This window comes from Fundulus heteroclitus, chromosome 2 (assembly GCF_011125445.2).
Source record: "Fundulus heteroclitus isolate FHET01 chromosome 2, MU-UCD_Fhet_4.1, whole genome shotgun sequence".
Classification (NCBI taxonomy): Eukaryota; Metazoa; Chordata; class Actinopteri; order Cyprinodontiformes; family Fundulidae; genus Fundulus; species Fundulus heteroclitus.
This window is the reverse complement of record NC_046362.1, coordinates 1597157-1609640: the sequence shown is the minus strand read 5'-3', so window position 1 is coordinate 1609640 and position 12484 is coordinate 1597157. Positions and strand designations below refer to the sequence as shown.

The 12484-nt window shown below is 42.0% G+C and overlaps 1 protein-coding gene across 5 annotated transcripts in view; it reads left to right on the top strand.

Moving 5' to 3' along the window:
• The window catches only part of cadps2 (Ca++-dependent secretion activator 2), a 216673-nt gene that overhangs the window by 17851 nt on the left and 186338 nt on the right, over positions 1-12484 (top strand). For all 5 annotated transcript variants that reach the window (XM_036145524.1, XM_036145517.1, XM_036145521.1 and 2 more), the window contains exons 2-5: positions 4197-4529; positions 5896-5976; positions 6169-6402; positions 8860-8981. In XM_036145524.1, coding sequence (XP_036001417.1) covers positions 4197-4529; positions 5896-5976; positions 6169-6402; positions 8860-8981 — 770 coding nt within the window. The remainder of the gene's footprint in view (positions 1-4196; positions 4530-5895; positions 5977-6168; positions 6403-8859; positions 8982-12484) is intronic.

The following is a 12484-nucleotide window of genomic DNA, read 5'->3' as shown; positions in this document are numbered from 1 at the left end:
GTTGTAAACAATCTCCAGCCACACTTTTACACACATTCTGGTCTTGTCCAAAGTTACACAGATATTGGCAAGGCATCTTCAACACTTTTTCAGGAATATTTGGACAAACTGTTTGTCCATCATCACTCATCTCTCTCTTTGGGGTGGCTCCAGCAGAGACCTCTTTTAAGCAAACATCAGAGGACTGTGTTAGCTTTCTGCTCTCTACTGGCTAGAAGACTTATTCTTCTTCGATGGAAGGATCCACATCCTCCAAGATATGGACATTGGTTAAGAGAAGTTATGTCTTACATTCATTTAGAGAAGATCAGATATACTGTTAGGGGATCTGTAAACAAACTCTTTGACGTCTGGCAGCCATTTATATCCTATGTCGGGAATATTTCGGCAGATAACTTTGTGTAAAGGTCAAATATTGGTTTTGTGTTGCAAACCTGTGCTTTGTATCGGCTGATGTATGAATAAAAGGTGTATTCTTGTTGGGGTAGTAGACCCGGTATAGGAGGGGAGGGTGGGGAGGGATTTTTGTTGTATATTTCGTTGTTTTTTTTTTTTTTTTTTGTGTATGTGTGTGTGTGGTGTATGTAAAGAAAAAGAAGAAAAAAATAATAAAAAGACCTTGATCAAAATAAATAAATAAATATAAATAATTTATTTATCTATTTTTTCTTGGGGGTGCGTCAACCCGGCTGAAACACGTAAGGGGGTGTGCGGCTAAAAAACTTTGGGAACCCCTGTCCTGGAGAGACTCCTGTCAGCCCACCTGTGTAAGCAAACCAGCGCATATCACAACCCTGCGGTTTGCTTATCGCCTTGGAGTTGAAGGCACCATCATACACCAGCTTCAAGAAGCCCACTGTCATCTGGACAAAACGGGCAGCACATGAGGATCCTATTCTTTGATTTCTGCTGTGCATTTAACACAATTCAGCCTGATCTACATGCTCGGTATGAGGGAGTCTTGACAATACTGCTTGTCAAGACTCGATGCAGTCAACTGGTTTCCTTAGATGGGAAATGTTTTGACCAATATGTGTGATTTGATTAATTTGGACTTTGTGAAATGCTTTGAGATGACGTGTTGTGAATTGGTGTTATATGAATAACATTTAAATTAATTAAACCTGCTTCATCTGAAACTCCAGAAGACTCAGGTGGAGGCCTCAACAATTGCCTGGATCAATGACTAACTGACAAAGAGACCACAGTTTGTGAGACTGAAGGACTGTGTAGTCAGCAACACAGGAGCACCTCAGGGGACCGTACCCTTCAGACTTCCAGCAGAAGTCTGACTCCTGTACAGAGAGCTGGGGGACTGCTTTGTGGCATGGTGCGGAAGCAATCATCTCATCATGAATGTGAACAAAACAAAGGAGATGATTGTAGATTTCAGGAGAAACAGGATTAGATTAAACCCAGTTTCATCTAGACAACAGACTGGAGAGGCAACAGTGAAACCGTCTACAAGAAAGGACAGAGCAGACTTTTTGAGGAAGCTAAGATCCTTCCAGGATTCAAGAAAGATGTTGCATGTCTTCTATAAGTCTGTTGTTAAGAGCACATCTCCTCTGTCATCATCTGTTGGGGCAGCAGCATTAGACCCAGGGACCTAAAAAGACTCAACAACCTGATAAAGAGGGCTGGTTCTGTTCTGAGAACGACTGTGGAACCTCCGGAGACAATGATGCAAGGAAGGATTTTGCATAAAATCAAGAAAATTATGGACAATCCTGAACATCCTCTTCATGACATTATCATTGGAAAACAGAGTCTCTTCAGTCAAAGGCTTCTTCAGATTAGTTGTAAAATGGACCACTACAGGTGATCTTTCCTGCCCACAGTTATCACTAGCTATAATAGCTCCTTGCCAAATTAAGTTACATCAACATTTAAATTCCTATTGGGAAAAATAAAGTATTATTGAATTCTGGATAAACTACAGCTGTCTGATCAACTTTTTGGTAGACCTGTGAAAACACAGTTCAAGTAATCGATTCAACTAAAAATAAACACATGGATTAGATTTTCAAGATCCCGCTGAGACATAAATCCTTTAATCCTGAAAATGTTCTTCAGGTGATAGAAAGGCCAACTTTATAATTGAGTTTAGATGCGTTTGAAGGTTCAGGTTAGAGTCTGTTACTACACAAATTTTGGGCCTGATCAGTGGTTGTTAGCTGAAGCAGCAGAAGCTGTGTGCTAACTTTTGATCACTCCTCTATTGTTCCAAAAATTATTAAGTCAGTTTTCTTTTTATTCAACTGTAGAAAATGTTGGCACATCCATGCATTGATTCATTCTAAGCATTTACTTAGCAGTTGTATGGGTTGATAGTCACCTGGTGACATGGTAATGTAGAGCTGTGTGTCATCTGCATAGTTATGGTAACTAATGTTTTGATATGAGCTAGAGGGAGTATGTAGATATTGAATAGGAGGGGACCCAAGAGGGACTCTTGGGGAACCCCACGTGTGAATTTTGTCATCTTTGATGTAAAGTTACCTAAGATATAAAAAAGTCCCTGTCCTAGGATTTAATCCAGTCGAGTGCTGTACCAGACAGGTCAACCCAGTGTTCCAGGCTCTCTAACAGAAGGAAGTGATCAAAAGTATCAAATGCTGCACTAAGGTCCAATAATACCAGTACTGTGGTTCTTCCACAGTCTTCATTTATATAGATGTCATTGAACACCTCGACAAGTGCAGTCTCTGTACTGTAGTGAGCATGGAAACCTGACTGGAAAACATCAAAGTGGCTGATCATAGTTAAGAAGGTGGCAGGTAGCAGTTTTTAGGTAATTTTCACACTTAATTAAGCTTTACTTAATTTAACATTGAATAATCACCATTAAAACAGCAGCAAATGTAATTTAAACAGCATTGAAATGGATTTGGGCTAATGCACAGAAAGTAACATTCTCACAACACACATATCTAGGGCATGTATTGGGGGTGGGGGGTGACCTGATGGCTTTCTCTGCCCCATTTGCATTTAGACATTGAGGGCTCTGGGTGGGGTGTATGAGGGGGGACGCTGTCTGCCTTCTGGAAGTGGGGTGGGCTGCACTGGGCACTCCCTTTTGGCCCTCCCAGTTTTAAATGCACTTCAGAACAACATGCAAGTGTCTATCTCCCTTGTAGTAACAATGAAATCCCGTTGTGGTAAACTCCACAGTAGAATCTCAGCCACAAATCCTGACTTGAGTCCATTCATATCCCTCAATACTTTTTTATGCCTCGAGCAATTATTCGGTGTAGTGGGATGGAAAGTTGATAAGGTTGTTGTAAATGTCTGGGTATTTCAAATTCGGGAGTCCTGCGGCAGCAGCTACCGGATCGATTGTTTTAAAAAGCACACCAGGATCTAAATATGGATCACAAATTTTTAGTCTGTTGACTTTAGTTGCATATCGCTTTGAGAATGTTGACTGCTCTCATCCGTTCATCTCGTTAATTTCTATGCTTCCTGATCCTGCCAATATCGCACCTTTGCTCTGTGGGTCTTTTTGGGCATCTGGGGTTCTGGTTTCCCTGGTGTCTGCCTCGGCACTCTGGGGGGTCTTTGGCTCCTCAAAACCACTATTGAGCATTTTCCTTATGAATAAACCTTACATATACCAGTGCACTCTTGCAAACACCTACAGATGCTTGGATCCAGGTGCTTACAGATTCCCTTCTATACAGAAAACACCCTATTATTATTTTCAGCTGTCACTTTATACATATGTATTAAATAATACTAAATATATTTCAGTGATGTTATCAAGGCATTGGTTGTTTGTACCTGTAATACTTTATCGGTTGGTTTTGCTTTTCTTTCTATAGCTCCCTTTGCAGGTGTAGAAGCAGACTCTGAGGAGGAGCACTATGACGAAGTAGTAATGCTCCACTTGTGAAAGTAAAATAGGCTGCACTTTCTTTGTCAGCAATTCTTGATGCTACACAGCCAGATATGACACATTTAAAAAAAACAAAAACAAACAAAGGAAGCTCGTTCTACAGTTGAGATGCAAAAGTCTGGATAGAGCCATCTCCTGGAGTTGTATGTCTGGTCCTTTTGATTTCAAGTAGATTTTGGTTTGAGGACCTGAGGGCTAAAGTTGCAGTATGTTAAATATTATTAAAATGAGTACATGCATTAATAAGTAAATTAATAAACTCAGTGTTGCACATGTCCTTTCTCTCCCTCTTAAACAGGGCTTCCTGAAGAGCGAGCGAGTTTCTCGAATGGTTCAAGGTGGTGGTTGCTCGGCCAATGACTTTCGTGAGGTTTTTAAGAAAAACATTGAGCGACGGGTCCGTAGCCTTCCGGAGATTGATGGTCTGAGTAAAGAGACTGTGCTGAGCTCCTGGATTACCAAGTATGATACTATCTACCGTGGGGAGGAAGACATGCGTCGCCAACCACAGCGGGCACATCTGAGTGCTGTGTCAGAGCTCATCCTCAGTAAAGAGCAGCTGTATGAGATGTTCCAGCAGATACTGGGAATCCGCAAGTTTGAGCACCAACAGCTGTACAATGCCTGTCAGGTAAGTGGACGAGATCAGCAGATGGACAGGCATTTACATTCAAGAGCTATTTGTATTAGGGATGCACAATATACTGGCATCAAAATATTTTTTCATAAATCTGTGTCATTCCTGTAAGTAAAACTAAAACTGTACCAATATTTATAACCAATGTTTATTTCCATCTTGTTGCTGTGTTTGTCTTTTTTGAGTGGGAGGGGGATGGCCATGTGGGATTGGGTGTGAGAATAGAGAGTGTGTAACTGAAACAGTGAAGCAATTTCAGCAGTGTGGTAAGTTTTTCATGGTACCTAACGATAGAGAAATAAATCCTGAAATATCAGTCATTGGCGATAACTGCAGCATTCATTTTGGATATCGTTATCAGCCCAAATAGTGATATCGGTACATCCTTAACTTATATTATCTGCTGGCACCTGGAAACTTCAGTGCGGACAGGATTCACAGTATATGGTTGCATGATATTGTGGCAATAGTAAAAGTAATGGCAAAAAGTTCTTATTTTATGTAATGGTGGCCTTTTCTGCAGCCAAGGATCAGACCGCCAAGGTCCCCGCCCTCAGCTGCCGACTATTGCACAATGCACCCTGACCCCTTTGGCTCCTCCGACAGTTGGTGAGCCAATTGGATATGACCGAAAGAATGAGATTGCATATACAAGTGGCTGAAATGAGATTTCTTCGTAGAGTGTCAGGGTTCTCCCTTAGAGATAGGGTGAGAATCTCGGTCATCCGGAGGGGACTCAGAATAGAGCTGCTGCTTCTCCACGTCGAGAGGAGCCAGTTGAGTTGGCTTGGGCATCTGGTTAGGAGGTGCTCCGGGCACGTTCCACTGGGAGGAGACCCAGAGGAAGACCCAGGACATGCTCAGCTGGCCTGGGATCGCTTTGGGGTTCCCCCGATTGAGTTGGCCCAGGTGGCTGGAGAAAGGGAAGTCTGGGCCTCCCTACTTCGGCTGCTACCCCCGTGACCGGACCTTGGATAAGTGGAAGAAGATGGATGGATGTAATGGTGCCATAGACCAGTTGTGAAGAAAGGTTTTACCTAAGCCCCTTAGAACAGGGTTTTACAAAGCCAAGTCTCCTAAGGCCTGAGTCCTGTAACATTTAGATGTGTTTCTGATCCAACACACCTGAATCAAATAGTTGAACTGGCTCCATAGCACGGAGTCAAGTGTTACAGAGTCCTGCTGATGACATTAATTATTGGACCAGTGTTTTAACTTGATAAAATGGTTTGCATTTCTGCACGCTGACTCTTATACATGAGAACAATTCTTGTATAATTTGACTCTAAAGTGTAAATGTTTTTCATCTTTTAGACAACACTCTTTTCTTGTGTCTGTTGACTTTTGAATTCTTTTGCAGCTTGACAATGTGGATGAGCAAGCTGCTCAGATCCGTCGAGAGCTGGACGGGAGGTTACAGCTGGCTGACAAGATTGCCAGGGTGAGATTTGGTTTCCTATGGATCAAAATTTTACAAGTCATAGCCATAAAATGTAATAAAGCATAGCATCTCTTTTACAAATCACGCATTAATATATATGTAACCATTGTTATTTTCCCAAAATCTCAGTGTTTGCAGATGTTTTTGATGTGTTGATTAAGTAAGGGCAAGTTTTGCCTGTATGTCCTGCAGGAAAGGAGATACCCGAAGTTTGTCTCTGCTGACATGGAAGCTCTGTACATTGAAGAGATGCGTTCTTCTGTCAACTTGCTGATGGCTAACTTGGAAAGCCTGCCTGTGTCTAAAGGAGGTCCAGACTTCAAACAGAAGCTTAAGCGCTCCTCCATGAATAACTCTTTCTTGGACATCGGGGACGAAGGAGACATCCTGTCCAAATCGGATGTTGTGCTGTCCTTTAATCTGGAGGTTAGTTGAGTATGCATGATACTTACAGTGTCATGTAAATACTGCAAACACAAACTAATATGGAAGTTATTAAACGTTTATTTCAAAAAGTAACACAAAGGAGCACGTCTTGGAAAGTGGACGGAAAATTACATTGTATTACTTATATTTATTTTTTACAAATAAAATTCTATAAAAGGTGGAGTGCACTTGTATTCAGCCCCTTTACTCTAATACCCTTAAATAAACTCTAGTGCAACCAGTTGACTGCAGATTTGAAAAAGGAAAATTTTAGACATAGAATAAATATAAGTGTTCTACCCTGGTCACTGTGACTCTAGAGGAGCTGCTGAGATCCATATATTCTGTAACAGGACAATCATTGTCATGTCCCCCACAAATCAGGATTTTAGTTATTTAGGGGGCACAGCAAGTGTGTAGCATAGTGATCGGTCGATGAGGCGTCATGAAGCGTTTGACACATTGCCAAACTGTATTGATACTGTGCCGATACTGTCACTGAATACTGACACCTGCTGGACCGTAAAAATCCCTACAGGCAACCTGGTTGACAGAGTTAACTGACACTGATTTGATGACCAAGTATACACAATACAATTTAAATCATTGTATTATTTTATATTTTCATTTGAATTAAACATGTATTTGATTTTTTTTTTTTTTTAGATATAGTCAATATATAATGTGAACGAGTATGCTTGTGGACTGGCTTTTTTATTTATTTTGTTTTACAAATTTTTTTCTGCCATGTCCTTTCAATGCCCCCCCCCCCCACACACACACACACACACACACTCCCCCTTTTGTGTTGAATGAGTGACGTGTGAGAAAACAGCTTTAATTCTCCATCACATAACTTTCATATCGCGCATGCATTGACTTTTTCAACAATTCTCTCTTGCGGTTTTCAACAGCAATGGCATTGTTTCTTATGGTTTAATATTGTCCATATGCCTTCTTTAAAGATTTCTAATTCTACTCGTAGCACATGCGTACTTCCATCCTTATTTCCTGTCATTGCCATGGTGAATCACGTTATCTGCGTTCCAGTTATCTGGCTTTTTTTCATGCTCATGCTCACGTTCAATGGTTGAACGGGCGCTGTGTTTAGTTACCTGACTGATATCATCTGTTCTGAAATCGGAAATGCTGAGTATGACAAAGGGAGGGAGAACTACTCAGAGTAGCAGCTTTCTACTAAGGGTAGATCAGCTGTTTTTTCTGAAACGACGCTCAGAACAAAGACACACAGCGCAACCCGCCCAACCAAAAAGGCGTTGCAGAACCCATCCATCAGTGGTGCGCTCCGATCAGCACCTGGCACTCACAGAGCGAGACTGTGGTACACCATCACACCAGAGTTGCAAAATGGTTAAAAATTAACCATTATTAACCGTTATTTTGTTTACAGTTCAGGTTGGATTTTATTTACTGCGCAGCATAGCTTTGCTGTGCGCGCTGTTGTGCGCGAATGCACACGCGTGCAGCTTAGAGGGAACAGAAACAGTTTGGCGCGTCAGTCAGTTCGAAACTGTTCCTGTATCGGTCACGTGACTTTCCTGTGTCGATACGCGCATCGACACGGGTTTTGCTCTATGAGCTCGACACATGCGCCGACGCATCGGTGTTGCCGGACCCATCACTAGTGTAGCAGAAGGATCTCTGGTTAGAAGATGCCAAAATTTTAACATTATGGCTTACATGCACAGTACTGTATTTTGTTGGATCCTAAACACACAATTCCTAATGTGGCAGTGTTCTGCAGTAGGGATTTTTTTCTTTAGCAGGGACTGGGAAGCTGGTCAGAAATTCATGACCATCCTGGAAGAAAACCTGGTTCAGGCTGCAGAAAGACTATGGTAGAGGTTCACCTTCCAGCATGACAACCAGCCTAAACATACACCCAGAGCTACAATGGATGGTTTAGGTTAAACCAGTCAAAGGCCAGACCTGCTGGTTGAGAATCTGTGACAAGACTTGAGAGCTAATGTCTACATCAGGAGTGCCCAGGTCCAATCCTCAAGAGCTACTATCCTGCAGCTTCTAGATGTAGCCCTGCACAAGCACACCTGGATGAAATGGCTGACCTCCACCTTCCTGCATGTCATTCAACTGAGGCAGGCAGAAGCCTTTTAAAGAGCCATTCATTTAATTCAAGGACTGCATCTAAATGATAGTAGCTCCCAAGTACTGAACTTAGGAACCCCATGTCTACACAGATGCTCTAAATGCAATCTGACTGTGGTTGTCTGTTTTTCAAAGAAGAATGGGCAAAAATCTCACTCTGTAAATGTCCAAAAGCTGGTATAGAAAAACCCCAAACACCTGTAACTGAAATGAATGTTGGGATTCATGGGATGGGATGTTCCCAGTCATCAATATAAGCGCTTCTTAAAAATGCTGTCCCACAATCTTGGTAATATTGTTTTGATATGAATCCTCTGATGTCTATTCCAGGTTGTAATTGTTGAGGTCCAGGGGCTGAAGTCAGTGGCTCCAAACCGAATTGTTTACTGCACCATGGAGGTGGAGGGGGGAGAAAAACTGCAGACTGACCAAGCAGAAGCATCAAGACCACTGTGAGTTCCATTCAATGCTTTTTACTTGACAGTTTTAATCAGAATCAGAAATACTTTATTGCCTGGTATCATAAAAAGAGATGTCTTACAGGACTGTGAGGTTTCTGTGGGGAATGTTGTGCCATTACACATGTTTAAGTTATTTAATGTTGAATAAAAAACTGTCAGTCTGTTAGGTATTGTTTGGTGAATATCAGCCCAAAAAGCTGATATTAGGACAATAGTTTAAAGTGTGATTCAAGCACTGGCATTCTTTTAACAGCAGACTCTTCACACACATGGAATAAATGAGTGACAAACACCTCTTCAAGTACAACAATTTATTAATAGAAATAAATTGCACATCCAGTGAACACCATTTTAGAATGTTGTTTATTTGAATTAACCATATATTTCAAACAACAAATCCTCTCTAATAGGCTAGAGTAACTTAACTAAACTACTAAGCTAAATTAACAAAAAAAACAAGGAACAATGTACACACAAAAGATCAAAAGTAATAGTTGAAAACCATCATCATAATAATAATTCAGTAAATATTGGGTTCACTGCAGATCTAAGAGAACCAAAGTTCATCTTAAAGAAAATGAAATGAGGTTGAATTAGCTTAACTAGTTTAGAACAACATTTGGTATCCTTTCGACCAATTCACAATTCAAATCCTGAGTTAGACAAAACATTATTTGAGGAAATAACATTATAAAGAATGATTTGCTAAATAGAAATCAATAACCTTTAGAGCACTTGATTTTTTTATTAATGTAATTATTTCTCCTGGAAATAATTAAGACTGAAATTGGTAACTTAAGAAGCTAGAGGGCGCTGTAGCGCATGATCGACTAGAAATGACATGTCAGAGCACACCCTGTAGCCATTGTTTATATTAGCTTGATGAGTTCATATTAAATTACACAAAACACTATTAAATCGACATTATTGTTGCCTGTTAATGCTGTACTAATGCTCGTAGCACTATCGGACAATGGTTGCTAAACGAGACAAACATAGTGTTTAAACGATTCATAGTTATGTTTAACTACGGTTAGTATCGAGGTATTAGAGGCTAATAGCAGGTAATGCTAGCAGACATTCAGCAATCACTTAAAAAGACTGTGAAGCTATATTTTGTTGGAATGAGTGGACCAGAAAACACAAACATTAATGTTCCATCAGTGTACAAAACTCTTGTCGAAATAAAGTTTGTTTTAGCTGTAAAGCCTACCCAAAACTCATCAGCTAGCATTGTTTCATAGGTTGCTAATGAGTAGCTTAGCCAAAACACAGTAAAACTGTGTTTAGTTGTCGACATGGCGACTTTAACATCGACATGTCGAGTTTAATCTCGTCATGGCAAAAATATTTTTTCTCTTCATGTGTGGCCCTAATACTCCGTCGTATGATGGTGTTTTGACAGTTTTTTTGAGCCGAAAAATAATCCCTTTTGGGCGCGATGAACAAATCTAAACAGACGTGGTGCCAGTATCGCAGAACTATCATAAATTGATAAACCAATTTTAAATAATGCCGGACCAAGTATGATACTCTGCAATGCCTCGCAATAAACCGGCAGCTAGGCATGATTGAAGACCAACAATCTACAGCAGGGGTATCAAACTCATTTCTATATTGGACCACCTTGGCATCATGGAGTCATTAAAAGGGCTGGATGCACATGTATAGATGATACCTTTGATGTCATAATTTAATTTCAGTTCACATAGATCTATATAAAAAATGCACATTAATATAAAAGTAGCACCCTTAGGCCTAGTTTATACAGTTTATTTGCAAAAAAAGTTGATATTAGGGTGAGGTACACTTTAAACTTTCATTCTGCCTAACTTTTCTCTTTTTGGACATTTCTGGGTTGTTTTAATGTGTTGTGGGAAAACCGACATTAGTGGCAGTATGCTGTTACTACACAGTTTAAAAAATCAGCATTCGCTACAGGAGGCACAGTTTCAGCCACTTATACACTTTAAAAGGATAGATTCCTCTTTGACATGATATGCCATTTTGGCTACTGAGGGCCGGATAAATTACCTTCACGGCCGGATTCAGTTTACGGACCTTGAGTTTGACACATGTAATCTATGGCAACTTTTTTTTTTTTTTTTCCCCCAGTGTCCTTTCTAGCAATGTGGCAATAGGAATTGATGTCTCAATGCCAGATAGAGCTCGACAGATTTTGCTTTTACAAGTGGAGCGAACAGCTTTCGCCATAGTGCTCCACTTGATTTATGCTTGTAAATAGCTTTATTGTGATTCCTGCAAGGAGAATTTCAAATTATGTGGACACTACAATGGGAAAGTAGGAGAGTAAAGGAAGAACAAGAAGAGAAAAAAAGAAAGAGTCGAGGTGAAAGAAAGAAGAGATAAAAGGGAGAGAATGATAAAACCTTCTCCATCTGCTCCGTCCCCTGGAAACAGAGATGCAAAAAGAACAGCACAACCAACAGACATAAAGCAACAGATACAATCGAATAACACCTAGATGCCATTGCTAAATCATATATATTATTATGTAAGCTGACATGTGTAATGTGATACTTGAAAAAAGAAAGTGAAAGAACATAAATAAATAAATAAATTATAAGAGTACTGTATATAAGTGAACACTTAATACCTGGGACCCAGCACCTGTGGGAGATGTGAGAGTGCACTAGTTTAGGTGAAAATTATCCAGAAGGAAATAGCTTGATAGTGGTTGTGGAGAACCAAAGGCCCGCCTTCCCCGAGCACAGAGGCAGGAGTCAGGGGACCCATAATCCCGGACTCCCAAAGGGGCCCCTAAAGCAGGGCGCAGGACACAGGATATCTGCAACCCCCCCCCCCCCCCCCAAGGAAGGAGCAGAGACGACCCCGAGGAAATCCCCCAGCCACCGCAATGCCGACGCCCTCAAGAGCCGCGGGGACGAGCCCGTGGGCTCCGCCGGCAGGTAGCCCCGCTGAAGAGGTCCCGGCCATGGGCCCTGGGGGCCAGAGGCCCCAGGGGCGCCCCGCCCCCGCGACGGGGGCCCCGGCCGCCCCCCGGGGGGCCAGGCCCCACGAATAGGCCGCCGGGAGTGGGCCGGCGCACGCCCGGGAACCCGCCCCAAATCCCGAAGCCAACCAATGCGCCATAGGGCCAAGGCGCCTGCCAACGAAGCGGAGGAGGGCAGGACGTGGGGGGATGGGCTCCGCACCTAGCGGAGACTTGAGATGTTCTTGGGAGAGGGAGCGGACCACACCCATACCTGGAAAATAAAAAAAAAAGAAAACTCATTCACACCATCCCTCCCTTGTGCCCCACTCACCACACACAGATTTAAAAAACAAACAAACAAACAAAAAAAAAAGACGCTGTACACACATTCCCACATAACACTCGCATCCAACACTGACCAGGGGGGGGGGGGGGTCACCCCAAATCGACTATATATACGACTGCTTGTGCCCGACCCCCGGCCCTGCCCCCGGACCAGACGCCCCCCGGACCGGGCCCCCCAAAGAGGGCGGGCCAA